Consider the following 16,941-nt stretch of genomic DNA (forward strand, 5'->3'; position numbering starts at 1 on the left):
TTTGAGACCTGTTGTGTAGATATAAACACAATAGTCCTTTAATGCAGTAGAACAGACTTCTGACAGACACAGCACATAACAGACATCCATCCATTATTGCTTAAGCCGCTGTTCCTTCCATGCCTGACCTGAGAGGGTAACCGCAGAGCTCAGCTGACAGCATTGGCCGTTCGGAAGACACTGACATACCCCCTGTTCCTGTCTAGCGAGCAGAGAATTGCAGAGCGGCAGACAATTGGAGAGGCCTTAGACCAGATTAAAACTAAGTACCTTAAATCTGTCTTAATGGCTGTGTTTACCTCTCCTTCTTCTTCATTCCTTTAAAAAAGTAATCAGGTTTTGCAAGCGTTAAGAAAACCACCTCTTCTTGCCAGCTGGACTAGGTCCAGTTTAAGCAAGAAATTCTCCCCCTCCCCCTCTTTTTTCTCCCCTGTCTTTTTCTTTTTTCTTCTTCTATGATCTTCACTGCCATTCAGCACAGCAAGACCAGGCTGCGGGAGCTGGCTGACTTTTTCCTTGGTTATTACTTTTTAACATTTTCTTCCTGTTACAGAAAGGGGAAAATTGAAAATGATGTTCCTCGGCTGTAGCAGCAAATGTCAAGAGAGGAGCCCTTTGCACTTTTTAATTGCTTCGATGTAGTGCTTTTCTTTCTTTGCTCGAAACACACACACAGTCACACAGCACATGCCCCAAACCGTAATAATGAAAGAGAAACAGAGAAGATCGCATGCTAAGGAAACTCAGCCAGGATCCAGGAATTGCGTGACAGTCTGTAGGCTAGCTGTCACTAGACTCTTTGAAGAATAATGCCATCCATGTTTAGCTGGATTATTGGCAAATAAACAGTGATGCTTTTTGTTCGACTACGGAAACTACCATTTCCATTGCCTAAAACGTTACCGTTAAGAAAAAAAAATCTTTACATCTCTCAGTGGGGTCTCTGTAAAGGCCAGTAACACAAAACTGTGGTGTGTATGAATATATTATAGTCAAAGAAGGCAAAGGAAATGTTTTCAGAACTAACACACTCGAGTTTTACTAAGTTTTGTGAGTGAAGTGTGGACATAGAGAAAGAGATCTTTTGTTCATTTCCCAGAAACTGAAGGGAGAGATGCGGATTCTGATGGCCCAGGACAGTTGTGGATGTTGGGTTGTAATTAGTAGAACTAGATGTGTTGTGATAAAACGGAGTCGGTAAGACTGGGTATAATGTAACAAAATCTCTGAATTAAGCTTCTCGGCTTTTTCTTATTGTGTTCCTTTTAGGTCTCTTTTCCTTAGCCTTTTTTCCCCTTCTTTCCTTGTATGGCAGCCTGGCATATGAAAAAGAGGACAGAGGCTGGTCAGGGGCTAGTGTCCAGTGTCACTGCCTACTTCCGTGACTTCGAACAGGTCACAGGGGTTTTCTGGGCATCAATTCCTTTTCTAAAATAAAACATGGTCTGGTGAAATCCACATTCTCTTCCAGCTCTGAAAAATTCGAATTCATATAATCTTATTTTGAATGCGAGTAAAGATGGAGAAAGAAGCATCCCTTGGAAACAACAGGCAGGCAAAGTCAAGGGTAGCAGGATTGGAACTAGAAAGGAGGTGCCAGAGAATTTAGAGGTAAAGAGGCAAAAGTAGATTAGAGACGCATTAGGGCAGAGGAGAGGGGCTGAGTTGAAGTCAGCCAGCTTCCCGGTTTAGTTCTTTTTCCACCGCCTGCAAAAATACTACATCTCCTCCTGTATATTTCCATTACGCTTTCATCTGGTCTTTCTTTACTTTTTTTTTTTTTTTTTTTTTTGCGGTTCGCGGGCCTCTCACTGTTGTGGCCTCTCCCGTTGCGGAGCACAGGCTCCGGGCGCGCAGGCTCAGCGGCCATGGCTCACGGGCCCAGCCGCTCCACGGCACGTGGGATCCTCCCGGACCGGGACACGAACCCGTGTCCCCTGCATCGGCAGGCGGACTCTCAACCACTGCGCTACCAGGGAAGACCACTTTACATTTTTAAAATCCTTTTTTCTCCTTACCTCCCATGAATTTCTCTTTCTTTAGATATTTCAGGTTGCTTGACTCCATTATTTCAAGAAACAGGATTGTACTCTAAGCATATGTTTTTCAGGGGTTATTCCCTGGTGAGCGACTGTCCTTTCTTCCAGATACTTATTCTTTGATTGTCGGGATCTGCCACAGCCTAAAATCTAAAAATTATAGAGTAACTTGCATTTATATACATGCGAATGAATATCTCACAATTCTTTCATTTGTGTATTTATCGAAAGATCTTGAATTCTTTAACCTTTAGAAGCCTACATTTTGAAAGAGGCTGTCCTTCAATGATCTCTCTCATGCATCTAATTATATTTAAAAAATGACTCCATACGAGTTTGGAAGAGTGAACTTTTTACTCACTGATCTAAACTGGCGCCTCTTATTATTAAAAGAAAGCAAATTCAAGCTTTTAACATTTTTTTCTATGAACTGGAGTTCCTAGAATATTTCTATGGAGTCTATGGCTTAACTATGTAATTATGTCTCTTGAGTAGATTATGTTTTTCTTCCCATAATTATGTTTTTACCCAAGAGACTTGGAAGGCTTCAGACCTCTCTTGGGTGAAATTGTTCTTCTTCTCTTCTTTCCTGATAAACTCTGAATTCTACATGCCTGACTGTTCAAGGGCTCGAAAGAGAGCTCTTGAAGATATGTGGTAGTGATTATCATTTTTTTTTCCTTTAGAAATTGGTTTATATATTAAGAAGGCCCTTAGAGGGAAGATCTGTTAGTTCATTTTTGAAATGCCATCAGAGAAGAATCTCCTGGAAGGGGATTTGTTTATGATCTGTGGTCCTCTGTCTGAAGCCACACACTAACAGTGGTCTAGGGCTGTCTTGTCTCACAGGCCATCCTGTGTGAGCTCTGGGGCCCCCATCATATTCCACGGCTGCTAATTTCCAGTGGCTCGGAGGGGCTCCAGGCCTTCCTTAAACATGAAGATAGTTTCTTAGTCCATTTCATTATTCTAGTCCCGAAATAGTTTTTGACCTGAACCAGACAGCATAGTCTTAGGAAAAAGGATGACTCAGCAGCCTTTCCCAGCAAAGATTAGAGACTCATCAATTTTACTGTGGGAAATGTTGCCCAATAACCAGCCTTTCCCCCCCCCCTGACTTTTACTGGACAAAAGGAGAGATAATTCTAAATGTAACAATGTTCTTATTTACTAATTTAACAAGTATTTGTTGTGTGCCTTCTCTGTACCTAGGCTCAAAGTTACGTGTTAGATGTAGGACGTGACACCCATCCTCAGGGGGTTCACAGTCAAGTCCAGGAGAATCTAAGATATTAGGGTTTGAAATTTTATATAAATAGTTTATATCAATTCACAGAGAGTTAATGCTTACTGAATGCCTACTACACTTAAGTATAACCACATGTAGTGGACAAAAAGCAGTTGTAGCTGCTCTCAGTTTGCTGTGATAGAAACCAGAGGGCTCACCGAGGCCCTAGAGACAGAAAAGACCAGAACAAATGTGGTGACCAGGTTGAGACTGGGAAGGGATTTGGCCAAATGGAGGTGCTGGGGAGAGAGGCAGTTCTGAGTGGAGGAGGCGGCTTGGGCAAAGGCACAGGGACTCTGAAGAACTGTGGGGAGTCCAGTGTGAGTGGGGCATAGGCCGGGAGCAGTATGGTTGGAGCCGTTGGAAGAAAGTGTGATAAGGTACATTGAGACCGTCTTTTCCAGGTTCTTGTTTACTGGGTTCAGGGGGCTCTGTTTCATTTGATAGACACTGTAAGACGACTGAAAGGGTTTGCGCAGGTACATAACGTTAATGTTAGGATTTAGGGACTGAAAGGACTTTAGAAATTATGGAAACGAACTCTTCGTTTTTGCTAGGTCTCAGAGAGTTCCATTAAACCCTTCCTGTGGTCATACAGCTGGTTGGTGCCCTTTCATATATGCCAGCCTGCTGCTCTGGTATCTTAACCACAAGTGAGAGGTTAGGAGTGGTCCTAGTGGGAATGGAAACTAGGGGCTCATCCCTGTAGATGGGCTAGACCTGCAGAAACTACAGGCATGGGCTTGACCGGATGCTGGGGTCTAGGAAAGGGAGGTGGAAAAGACCTAGGCTGGATTTTGAGCCTGGGAGACTGGAAAACAGTTATATTAATGGAAACAGGGAAATTAGAGGAGAAGCTGGTTGGGACTGTTTGTAGTGGCACAGGGAGGTGTGTCAGGGAGAGGCGAAGAACTTATCTAAACATTGGGTGCATGACAAGGGTACAGGTCTTCGATTTTTAGACTTTCACAAACCGCCAGTGAAATGTAATCATCTGAATGTAAACAGATAAGAGTTTCACTTTTCTCAATAGTATTTTCATTTTCACATGTATGTAGGAATGCAGAAAATCAAGGTTTTTAACCTAGAGCCTCAATAAGGTATTTGGATCCAAACTTTGCATGGCTTCCCTAAGAACTCACTTGAGTCTGTGTCATCTTCCATTTTTGCGGGAATGTAGTGACTCTCATCCTCAGAGGTAAAATTCCAAGTAATTTCATTTGGAATTGAGTTATGACTTTAAAATTAGTCAACCTGTTCCCTAACCCCTCCCTGCAAACACTCTTTCATGTGCCACTTTCAGGGTAGAGAGATTAGAATTGAAGGCATCATTTTTGTCCCCCCAGAACTGCTGTGGAATAGCATCTCTGTTGCATATAACCAATTTACTCTGAAAAATGGTAATTCTAGTTCAAGTCCTCTTCCGTTTTCCTTTTTACTCACTAAGTCATCGTCACAACATTCTTAGATGGTTCTACCCTGTGGCTTGAGCCCTAGGGTATTGGACCAGATCTCATTCTGTCACTTGACTTGCTGGCAGCAAAGTTAGCTCATGTCTTCCCAGACCCCCCTCTCCTCCAGGTAGGCCTGACGGCATGGCACAGGAGTCTCAGGGGCTGCCAAAGTGTTGTTTTATTGGTCAGGGGATGAAAAGATCTGTCTTAAAAGACAGATTTCCATATATATTGCATGGTTGAAAAGAATTAATGTTGTCAAATGAGAAGTGTCAAGTGATTCGAAGATGGTTTGCCTCTGGTTAGGTTAATATCACATATATGTTCAGCACCATCTTGTCTCACAGGACGTCTGTTATCATGGTTCTGTCATTTGTCCTCCAACTAGCTTTTCTCCTTCCTTCTCTGCTTATCAGCATCCTCTTCCACCTTCAAGGACGTAATGATCTCATCGGTGAGGGTTTCCTCTTCCCTGTTAGTCAGCATCAGTTGTTCCCCTGTTCTTCCAATGGCATTTTATTACTTTTTAAAGTTTTTTTTTATTGTGAAAAATTTCAGACATACATTAAAAGAGATTATATTTCATAAAACCCCAGGTACCCATCGCCTTGTTTTATAATTAATAGCATTTTGCTGTATTTGTTATTTTGCTGAAATATTTTAGAGCAAATACCAGACATCAGGACATTTAACCTCTAGTTACCCGTTCTAAAACCTAAGGGCATACTACTCTTACATAATCACCAAAAGCACCTCTTCCTTAATATTTTGAAATAGTCCATATTTATATTTTTTCAACTGATCCCCAAACTGTAGCATTTCAGTGATTGTCTCACACAGTCCTTTGCAGTTAGACTTAACTTGCCTTTCTTCCCTACTAGACTGTGCACTGCTTGAGGGCAACGATGTTATCTTATATATTTTCTCCCCGCTCCTCCTTAAAATGCCTAGCGAGACTCACATGGTAGATGCCCAGCACACACTAGCTAGACTAACTGACCTGAATTTGGACGCCATACTGATTCCTGATTGATGCTTTATTGCAGATCTGCCTTTTAACTTTATTTTATTTAAACATTGTATCTTCCTGATACCCAGGATACAAGTAGCTAAATACCTAATAAAATAAGTGAGTGTTTAAAACTGATTTTAAAATACTACTGTAAATAGAGGAGCTGTCAAACATCATGCCCTAGTGACCAGCAAAATGACCCTTCTGTGCCACGTGAGAGCGAAGGGGCTGTGACACGCCCTGCCTGTTGTGAAAGGCGTACTCTTCTGTTAAGTGCACTTGGGCATCCTTCAAGAGGGCTCACTAATTGGCGTACTGCATCACGCTGTGAATACAGGGCACAGAGCGTGAGGTTCTGGCTGGGCGCCCACCCGCCTCTCCAGAGTTGTGAAGCGGTGCTCAATTGACTTTTATAAAAATGGGCGAAATGGGTTACATCAGAGTGGCACGTTTGTTTCTGTAGTTCACATACCACGGTTTCAGAGTCTTCACGGACCAGTTTCAGAAGCGTGATTTTTTAAGCAGAAGTTCTAAAGGCAACATTACCAACTTTCACCGTGGGTGAGTTGCCCTTGGACTGCAAGAGCTGGGTGGGGAAGAATGGGACCATTAGACTATTGGTTGGTGACTTAACCGTTCCTCATGCGTCTTTGCTCCAGGGATGTGTGAATACTGTGACCCTTCCATCACACTTTCTTCTTGTGCCCCTGAATTTGTTGCAACAAAAGTCATATTCAGCCAAACACACTCAACTTTTTGAATGAAATTTGTTCTGAAAACTACTTTTTTTTCCACTTGAAATTCACTTTTGACTGTGATTTTTTCTGAATGACTGATGATGTGCTGTTTTAATCTAACACAAGCTGGTTGGCAAATGGGAGGGAAAAGAGTCCCAGACCAGCAGTCAGAAGACCTGAGCTCTCATCCTGCCACTAACTATGTGACTTTGGGCAAGTCACTTCCCCTCTCAGGGACTCAGAGTCCTCTCCGTTGAAGAAGTACACTGCTCTAAGACTGAGAGTCAAAATGATTTCTCTTGTCCTTTTCAGCTCTATGATTCTAAATGACTTGCAGCAATGCTTAAGAATTATAGTAAGAGCAAATGCAGCTTTTTCAGAAAGGAAGCAAAAAAGCTTTCACTTAAATGAACGTTCTTCAGGGAAATTTCTTAGGAAACATCAATAAAGGCTGGTCTCTAAAAAAGGGATTTCCCTGCTGGATTCACAAGACTGCCAAATAAGAAGGGAATAGTTTTTCTGGGAAAGATAGTGGTATAATATGATATCCTGGGCCAGAAAAATTTCTCTCAACCAAGACATTTATCTAAAAGAGGAGACCATTCATTCATTTATTGTATAAACATTTATTGAGCACCTACTGTACGGCAGGGACTGAACTGGGTTGTGAGAATTACAGCTGTAAACATGCCAGAGCAGTCGTTCTTGTTGGACTCATAGTCTTGCAGGGGAGACAAATCAATGCATGAGATAATTACAGATTGTGGTTACAGCCGTCAAGGAAATAAACAGGGTGTGCTCGAGGGGAGGGCACCTATTCTGGGTCTAGTAGGCAGGCACCTCTCATAGGAGGTGGTGTTCACCCTGAGGTCTAAGGGATGAGAAGGAGTGGGCTGTACAGAGAATCCCGGGGAGAGCATTTCAGGAAAATGGAAAAGTCCTAGAATGGGACGCTAAGGGAGACAATGGCAGAGGCCCAGAGAGACATGATGGGGTCCTGGGTGAGGGTTGTGCTGGTGGAACTGAACAGATTCGAGATAGACTTTCAAGATGGAAATGACAAAATCTGTTAATGGATTGAATGTGGGGAGTGAGGGGTAAGGGGAAATCAAGGGAAGTGTTAAGGATTTTGGCTTAAGGGACTGAGTGACTGGTACTGAGATGGGGGACTCTTAGGGAGGAACAGGGTTTCTTGGAGAGAAGAAGCAAGAATTGTGTCTTAAATATGCTGAATTTAAGATACCTTTGAGATGTCCCAGGGGAGAGTCAAAGTCAAGTAGGCAGAGGGACACACAAACCTGGAACTCAGGACAGAGGTCAGGGCTCACCCTAGCGATCGGGGAGGCATGGACGTGAGTCGGTGGCCTTGAGTGAGTGGGGTTGTGGGATCGTCCTGGGCTGTGGCTCTCTACCTCAGCTGCACGTTGGACTATGTCGTGAGCTTTTAAAGAATAACTTTCCCCAGGACCCTCTTCCAGAGCTCCCGATTTAATTGAGCTGATGGACATCTATATTTTTCAAAGCTCCGTAGAGAACATTTTTATTCAGCTTGGATGGGAGAGCCACTGATCAAGGCAGGCAGTGCAACTAGAAAAGGAGATCCAGGACCGAGCTTTTGCGTAGTCTTAGATATGCAAGACTGTGCAACGTGGAGACAGCAGTTCTCCATTCTTTATAGCTTCCTCCTGCTTGGAAGATCCACTCTTTGGCCCTTTGGATGAGGTTTGGTTCTCCCTGTACCGTGGCAGAGTACCCTGCCCTGGATTGAAGTCGGTGTGCCCTTTGTCTTCCGAGTCCCCAGTTTCCGAAGGGACGGCTTGGGTGCTGAGGATTTAAGTACGTCTTCTTTCAGCCCGTCATTCCTGTGTCACCCTGATGGGGTTTAGCGGTAGCAGTTATTTGTCATGGTTGAAAGATGAAGAACCCGATCGGCTTTTGCTCTTCATTCTCCTGCAAGAATTTTGTTGTGGTCGTGGTGGTGGCTGTGAAGGGGCAGACATTCTAGGAGGAAAAATGGGTATGTTTTTTGTATAGATGCAGCTGCAGGTAGATGTTCCCCGAATTACTCTAGGGTGTGTGTAGATACTCGGTAGCTCGCCTTCGAAGATCATTTCCGAAAGGTGATTGAGGCTTTTCAAATTTCACCTGCTCTTCAATTTCTCACACACATCCGTACTCCTCCAGGTTCTTTATTCTTGCCTACGACCTCCTATCACTGCCCCGAAGCACCGGACTCAGAGAAAATGTGTCCTCACGCATTTGTGTACTGAGTTCACATCTCATTCGGTCTCCATGAAAACCTAACGAAAGGGCTGTAGAAAGCAGAGGCAAAGCTTATTAAATTTTCTTGTGACCCATGGCCCACATAAAGCCTCAGTATGTAAAGGAACCATGCAAGATCGTGTAGCCCTCCCCGCTCCCCCAGCCCTCAGGGAATCTGCCATTCCAAAAATATGGCCTATTAAATAACTTCCAGGGACAATTCCATAAGCTTTCTTGTTAATGTTTACAGCTGTATCAACACCACAGCAATCCTTTATTTTTTTTGGTATGTGTATGAGGAACAGAATCCATGGATCTAAGTGTGACAAGTACTGTACGATTCTCTAATCGTGAACCTTGTAAGACACAGCGAGGTATAGTGATGGAAGTTTGTTTAGGGTAATGGGTGAGCTGTTAACTTTGTAACTGAATCCTTGCTGCTGCTTCTGCCTGCCTTGAAAACCAGCCTGACGCCTCCCAGGGCTTAGTCCTCAGGTGCCTCACCTTGGCAATCTGAATATTTTCAGTCCTTCGTAGCAGCTGGGAGAGGAAGGGAGAAGCTGGGGTCCAGCATGGATGGTGCCACATGGTGTATGGAAGGCTGAGTCCACTAGGACCCGGGCTGCATCCTGGTCCAGACTGAGCTAGTCAATAGCTAAGACCCATGGGCTAGTTGTTTTCTCTCTGCAGGCCTTGGTCGCTTCATCTATGAACACCTCACTTCCCGGGGTCTGGGAGCTGCTTTGGGTAATCCCTAATAGATTTAGGGAATAATCCTTTAGATTTCTAAAATCTATGTGTAATATGGATTAAAAAGTCCTAAATGGTGGGGAAAACGACTATCAGTAAGCAATGAGTTTCCCTGGTTTTTCCTGATCATTTTTCTCCCAATCTTAGCCCCTCATTTGTAGCACATGCCCCAGACTTACACTGGCAGGAAATAGGGTGGTGGGTGCATTTCAGTTAATGGGCCTTAGTTGGAACATGTTTGGCTGGGGAGACAGCTACACTCCTATTACCAAACCTTGGCTTCCTGTCTGTTTTCTTTGGGCTGGGTACGCAATGAAAAAGGAGACAGGAAAATACATTTGGGGGCAAGTAAAATAAGGAATTTGTCTTAGGAAGACAGCTTATAGTTGGGAAATTCTAATGTTCAGCTTAACCCTGTCCTGATATATTCCTCTTGTCCTGTACTAAGTGGGAGATGAGGTGTTCTTGCTACTTGTAGAATCTACCTTCCCATTCTCGAAGGCTCTTAATAATCCTCCTTCAAGGGTTTCTTCTGTTATAGATACTACTCCTAATGCCCTTAACTTTTCCTGCAAATTCTTATTCTAGTCATCATCTGAAACGGCTCTTCTTTGAATCAGCTTCCGTTACGTAACATTTTACTAAACTGTTGGGGCAACGTACCAGGGCTTCACTGGTACAGAATATGGAATATATTTCTGTTTAGTCAGTAGGCATTATTGTACTTGTTCACCATAGTCCCACTCTACGGATTTACACTTAACTAATGTCACATCAAGATTCAGGTGTTTTCCAGTTATACCTGCACCAAGGCAATACCATGCTCTTTGCTAGGAATGATTGGATGATTTTTAAAAAGTCTTAGTACCTTGGTTATATTTCAACTTACATAGTTCTTTAATATCTAGAATTTCTGTGGATTTTACACTTGAATAAACTAGAAGAGAGACAAAGTGAGGTTTTTGTTTTTGTTTTTTTAAATAGTGGATTCTCAACATTCACATGGTAACCCAAAGGGTATTTTTCAGTTTCTCTTACAGAACCACAGTACTAGATTTAAAATAAAAAAAGCATTCTCTCTGATTTAACATAGTTTATTATGCGCTTTCAGGCTTTGGCGTATCACAAAATAGCCACATTCCTCTCGAGGATTTGAGTTTCCTTGCCTGTATTTCTGTTTTCCTCTTAAAGGGGTTTCTCGGTTTGAGTTTTCATTTTTCAGAAAGGAGTCTCCATAAGGTACAGTGGTAACATAAAAAAGAAAAAGTCACTTATGGTCATCACGGAAGTGTCCCTTTAACAGATGTGTTTGTCTCTGTTTCTGCCCCAAGTATGGCCCGCTGTGTGTCCCATGCACAGATTCTCAACTTTCAGGGGAGGTTTCCTCCTTCATGAAATGAGCAAACACAGCCCAGGACACAGTCACCTTTCCCAGCCTCCCCGAGAGGCCAGAGGGGGCGCCTAGAGAGTCCCTCTTGGGCTCTGGTGTCTGGGCCTCACTGCTGATACTTGGCCCCGAGTCACCCTCTGGGCCCCTCCGCTCTCCATTCCTAGAACAGAACCAGGGATGCTTGCCACCGGACGATGCTTATCACAAAGCCCTTTGAAATGGGAGGCATTATATAGACGCATCATTATAAAGATCAGTATTGACGATTCCTTCGCTTAAACCCCTAGTATGTATGTTCACGTATCTATTTAGCATGGTCAATTGTTCAGCTAATTAATATGCTTTTATTTTATGATTTGCTGTTTCCAGGGCACAGACAGAAGCTTGATGACTCTAAACCTAGTTTGTTCTCTGACCGCCTCAGTGATTTAGGGCGCATTCCTCATCCCAGTATGAGAGTAGGTGTCCCGCCTCAGAACCCACGGCCCTCCCTGAACTCTGCACCAAGTCCTTTTAATCCACAAGGACAGAGTCAGATTACAGGTAAGACAGACTCATAGGTCTCACTTTCGCAGACTCCGGCAGGCTGGGGGTGAGGGGCTGCCTGACAGATGAGACGCGTTCACTTCAAAGCTTCTGGAGCTGGGAAATGGCTTATGATGAAAGAAATCAACACTTGAAGACACTGGCCTTCTTTTTTTTTCTTTTTAATAAAAACCAAATACCAGTATCCACTAACTTTGGGATAAAATTTGGGGGAAGTTTCTACTGATGCTGTCCTCTGTAGCTATGTCAGTCTGCACACTGGTGGGACGGTAATACCATGCTGTCTGGGAGAATGTTTGTTGTCGGTTTCTATATTGTGTCCAGGTGGTGCAGGGGATAACATCACACCCTCACTGTTGGAAAATTAGCATTACCATCTCAGATCTGGGCTAATGTTTCCTACATGTATAACTGTTTCATTAAGTTGGCTGGAAAATTGCCCTGGGCTAACAGGTAGCCTTAATTGCTGGTTATAAGGCAAGACCAAGGAGCGGCCCATCGGGCAGACAGAAGTCCCCTCTGATTCACATTGAGCTCCCGTTCTCCATGTGACATTTCTCTTTATGCATTCCAGTGTGCTTCTTGCTTTGCCTTTCTTCTTAAAAATTAATATCAGCATCGCATTACAGACCAATCATTCACATTTGGTGCGTTAAGACTCCCAACCCTTTTTTTTTCCTGCCCCACTTGGGCAAAAGCAGATCTTCCTGTAGGACTAGTCTGCTTGCTTTTATGCCATGGTGACAAGAGAGTGTGCTAATCATCATAGGTCTTTCATTTGCAGATCACAGTACTGAGAGCAGCAAGGAACTCAACATGTCATCTAGTTACTATTGTCGGCAGAGCAACTAGATGGGAAGGAAAATAACTCAAAATGTACAATAAACTCTCAACTTGGATCTTGTCTAATGGTTAGGTTTTTGTCTGTAGCCGTTAGGTTTTGAGTGTCTTTAACGGTTTATAAGCATAATTGTTTATAAACGAAATTACCTGCCTCTCCTTCTGTCCTGCCCTTATTAGGTATATGTCTTTTTGGATATTTACTTAGGTTTCTGTGGGTCTATGTGTATTAGTCTGAATATATGGATATGCCTGAGTATGTATTTTTTAAATAATGTAGAACTATAAAAATAAAATATCTAAACACTGAAGAGAACCAGATATCTGCATGAGAGAAGAAACATAGAACGCTGTGAAGAATAGCCATGTGTTAGGTTTAAATAAATCTCCAGTTATTGAAATGTAGGAGTCAGGTTAGTGTGTTCACTAGACATGGGTCCTTGATGAAAATGCCAGGGTGAAATTCACACCAACTTGTGAATTTGAAGCTTGTCGCTATGCGGCGTGCTACTACATTTAAAGTAATGGACTGAATTTTTTTATTTTTTATTTTTTTATTGACATATAGTTTTTACAATATTATATTAGTTTCAGATGTACAACGTAGTGATTCAAAATTTTTATTGATTATACTGTTTATAGTTATTATAAAATATTGGCTGTATTCGCCATGCTATACAATACATCCTTATGGCTTATTTATTTTATATACAGTAGTTTGTTAAAGTGATGGATTTTAGATCATTGATTAAGGTTCATAATAGCTGTACTTTTGTCTTTATAGTAATCCTTAGATTCTGTGTGTGTGTGTGTGTGTGTGTATATGTGTAGAAGTATGTGTATACATATATAGAAGTGTTTATATATGATTTGTAAGGGTCTTATGATGGCTAATAAGATATATATAAGAAAAATATATGTTCTATGATTTGGCAACCCCTGGGTTCTTTAAATGTGTGATTTCTATATTTTAATCCTTAACTGTTTACTAATTATATTTTGCTGATGGCTAAAGCCTTTAAAATGGTCTTCGGAACCTGTGTGCTGCTAGATTCATTTAAGAAGAAGCTTTTCTCAAGGCTTTGTCCTCAAACCTAAAGATGACACCAGAAAATAGGACCCAGAGGACATTTTAGAATCCAAAGCTACCCTAGATATCATTAACCGAAAGCTAGGTAAACGTTGTGAAGAGGATCTACATTTTAGCAGCACCCCTGACCCCACATATGAGTGCAGAGAGGGAGGCTCCAAGGAGGCCCGGGGCACGTTGCTGCCGGATGAGCATGTGAGCCGAGCAAAAGCCTGGCCACCTCCACCAACCATGCTCACCTCCAGGCATCAGCCTCCCCCCCGTCAGGAGGCTCACGGAGGTTAAGCTCCTTGTCTGCAGTTTTTTTTTTTTTTGCGGTACGTGGACCTCTCACTGTTGTGGCCTCTCCCGTTGCAGAGCACAGGCTCCGGACGCGCAGGCTCAGTGGCCATGGCTCACGGGCCCAGCCGCTCCGCGGCATGTGGGATCTTCCCGGACCGGGGCACGAACCCGTGTCCCCTGCATCGGCAGGCGGACTCTCAACCACTGCGCCACCAGGGAAGCCCCTTGTCTGCAGTTTTACAGCACGTTAGTGACAGAGCAGAATTCGGGCTCTTGACTCCTAAGGCAGTATGTTTGGTCTTATACCATATCATGCTGCAATTCCATCATGATCATTTAAAAACAGTATTTCAATATTCACTGGATGTATTCTTAAAAACGAAAATGTCACTTTCTGGAATTATAGTACAAGAGTATTAGCTCTGCATTTTGGGATGATGGCATCAGTAGAACTGATTCATAGATGAATCTCCTCATTTTTTAAAGTATCCACAAGGTATTGGGCCCTACAACTTCCTTGAGCTTTCCAAATTTGCGGACGTACACACACATTCATGCTGCCCCTACCCACTGTTGGCCACATGCCCTTTCTTTAAACCCCCTCATGTCGTCAGTGAGACAATACAAGTATCCACCCATAACCAAAGATGTGCGGAGTTCTACAATGACCTGGATTATTAGGACAACCCAGAAACATCCGTCGCAGCAGCAACTTCAAAGTGAATTGAATAGATCATTTTTTTCTCCCTGGATTCATTTTCTTATTTATTTAATAAGTGTAAGTTAGAGTGAACCACATGTAGAGAATTGGGTCTTAGGGAACATGGGGGAGAGCAGAAAAGTTCTGCCGTTGAGTTAAAGTCTAAGTGAAGAGTTATCTCTCCCAGCCCTTGTACAGCCACATTCTATCCCAAGGCTACAATGTACACGTCTTCCCTCTGTACCCCCTGACTTACACTGTTCTATCTATGGCGGTCTCTTGCTGTTGACAAGGTCCACCCATCCTTCAAGGTCACTGTTATCTTCTTCATGAAAGTCTTGGAACCTTCATCTAGAGGCTGCCTGTCCATCCTCTAAGCTTCAGTTGAGGTAGCCTTATTTTATGGCTTCTGTATCTCCCCTCTAGATTAGAAATTCTCTGAGGGATTTATTCCAGGCGTTTATTTTCTTTTGTGCCTAGCACAGTGGTAGCTAGCGTCTCATTAAATGTCGAATGAATGAAAGTTTAGATAAGAAGAAATCATTGCAAGAAGGGTTGGACTATCATGCCTGGTTCGTGTTGACCGTTCTTTCTGATTTCCCACCCCAGGGTGCCTTTGTTCCCTTCCGATGAACAATAACAGCAGAAATCACATTTCAGTAGAACACGTACGTACACGTACACGTACATTTCAGTAGAACACGTACATTTCAGTAGAACTACGTAACCATGTATGTAGAACACGTACATGGTTAAACCATTTGGTATCATTTCAGTTTAGGGTCTACATTTTCACATGATTAAATTTCAATTCTCCTTAAGAAACTGGATTTTGTAACTTCTTTGCAATATGCCACACCTGCATTTTAGTTCACGTAATCCTTTGGCTAAAGGTATTTGTAACAGAAAGGGCCCAGTTATCTCTCATCGACCGGCTTGGCTCTCTTGATATCTCAAGCTCTTACCCCCAAACAGTGATCATGGTTGTATAGTCACTGTGAGTTCTCCTACATGCCAGCATAGAAGGCAAGTCGAACTCGCAGAAAAGTGAAATGAAATTAGGAATTGTAAAGTGAAGAAGTCCTAAGCCTTTAGTGTTTCATATTAGTGTGTCTTACAGTTCCTAGGGCTCAAGGTCCTGGCCATATGGTGGGCTGGCTTCTTTGCAGTGCAGGTCTGACCTGTCACTCTGTTGAGGTCTTTAATGGTGACGTTCTGCCTGAGGGCCCAGGGCCTCCCCATGGCTTCCTGAGGAAGTTGCTTCCTCTGCACCTCTTTTTTTTTTTTTTTAAATATTTCAGGCATCGGTTGCCTGTCTCTGGGTGCTAGGAAACACCTAGCTTGTCACAAATGTCCACTTCTTTTGATTCGGAGCATGGTGGTAGCAGTGCAGTAGGGAGGCTGTGCTAGGAGGTGTTGCTCAAGATAAGCACTGTTTTGAACTCAGTACTCTCTGGATGGGTGAGCCGCCTCTGGAGGATAAAAAAGCTGACTCAGGCCCTTGGTGGATTGGGAAATTCATGTAACCTTGGGGGTGGGCATTCTGCGATTTTATTGAGTGATTATTTTTTGCCAGGCATTGATGTAAGAGAACAAGATAGTATAGTTACTCTTCACCAGGGGCTCACATTTTAGTGACATAGAGTCAGCGATTGGGTCAATAAGCATACATGCAAGGTAATTTCAGATAATAATAGAAGCTTTGGGGAAATGAAATAGAGTAGTGGGAGAGAGAGCAGTGTAGGGAGGGAAGAGGCTAATTTTGGTTGGAAAGTTTGAAGAGCTTTGAAGATCTCTGAGGAACAGCATTTCTGGCCAAGGGGAAACTCAGGCAAAGGCTCTCAGGGAGCAGTGATGCGGTGTGTGCAGGGGACAGAAAGGTCAGGATAGGTAGAGCGGAGTGAAAAAGGGGAGCGGGCAGGGGCTCGATTAAGGAGAGTCTTCAAGGCCCTGATAAGGAGTGTGGGTTTTGTCCAGACCACAGTGGGGCGCTATTGAAGGATGTGAAGCAAGAGAATGACATTATCTTATTCACATGCTTTTAAGAACTCCTTTGGCTGCTGTGTGAAGCATGGATCATAAGGGGGCAGTGGTAGGAGCAGGGTCATCCTTTAGGAAGTGACTGCAGTAGCCCCAGAGGGAATGAAGGATGGTCGCACTCAGAACTCAGGTCAAATGTTGTCACCTCTGTCGGGCTTCTTCCAGCCCACCCAAGCTGAGTCTAAGGCTCCCACACCACCGTTGCACGTGGTGACAGTTATTTGTGTACACGTCTGTCTCCTCCGTCAGAGTTTGAACTTTCAAAGTCTAGGGCCATGTTTTACTGACCTCTGTGTCCCTGTTGTCTTCTGTGGTGCCCACTGCTCGGTGACTTTCGGTTTGGTGATGAATGGATGAACCGGTGTTTGACTTCTTCAGGAAGTGTGACCCATTATTATCCTACCCTGAATATTTTTCTAGTACCTATTTGATTGGATTACTCTTAGCTGCCATTTGTTGACTGTGTATCGTGTAGCAGGCATTTCTCACAACGGTTCTATGAGATGGGTAG

General features: G+C 43.2%; 1 protein-coding gene across 5 annotated transcripts in view; it reads left to right on the forward strand.

Annotated features, from left to right (window-relative positions):
- RUNX2 (RUNX family transcription factor 2) overlaps nt 1-16,941 on the forward strand; it is a 313,937-nt gene that overhangs the window by 145,703 nt on the left and 151,293 nt on the right. For all 5 annotated transcript variants that reach the window (XM_060163020.1, XM_060163021.1, XM_060163023.1 and 2 more), the window contains one exon: nt 11,302-11,475. In XM_060163020.1, the coding sequence (XP_060019003.1) occupies nt 11,302-11,475 (174 nt within the window). The remainder of the gene's footprint in view (nt 1-11,301; nt 11,476-16,941) is intronic.

The sequence above is a fragment of the Lagenorhynchus albirostris genome, chromosome 10, assembly GCF_949774975.1.
Source record: "Lagenorhynchus albirostris chromosome 10, mLagAlb1.1, whole genome shotgun sequence".
NCBI classification, from domain to species: Eukaryota; Metazoa; Chordata; class Mammalia; order Artiodactyla; family Delphinidae; genus Lagenorhynchus; species Lagenorhynchus albirostris.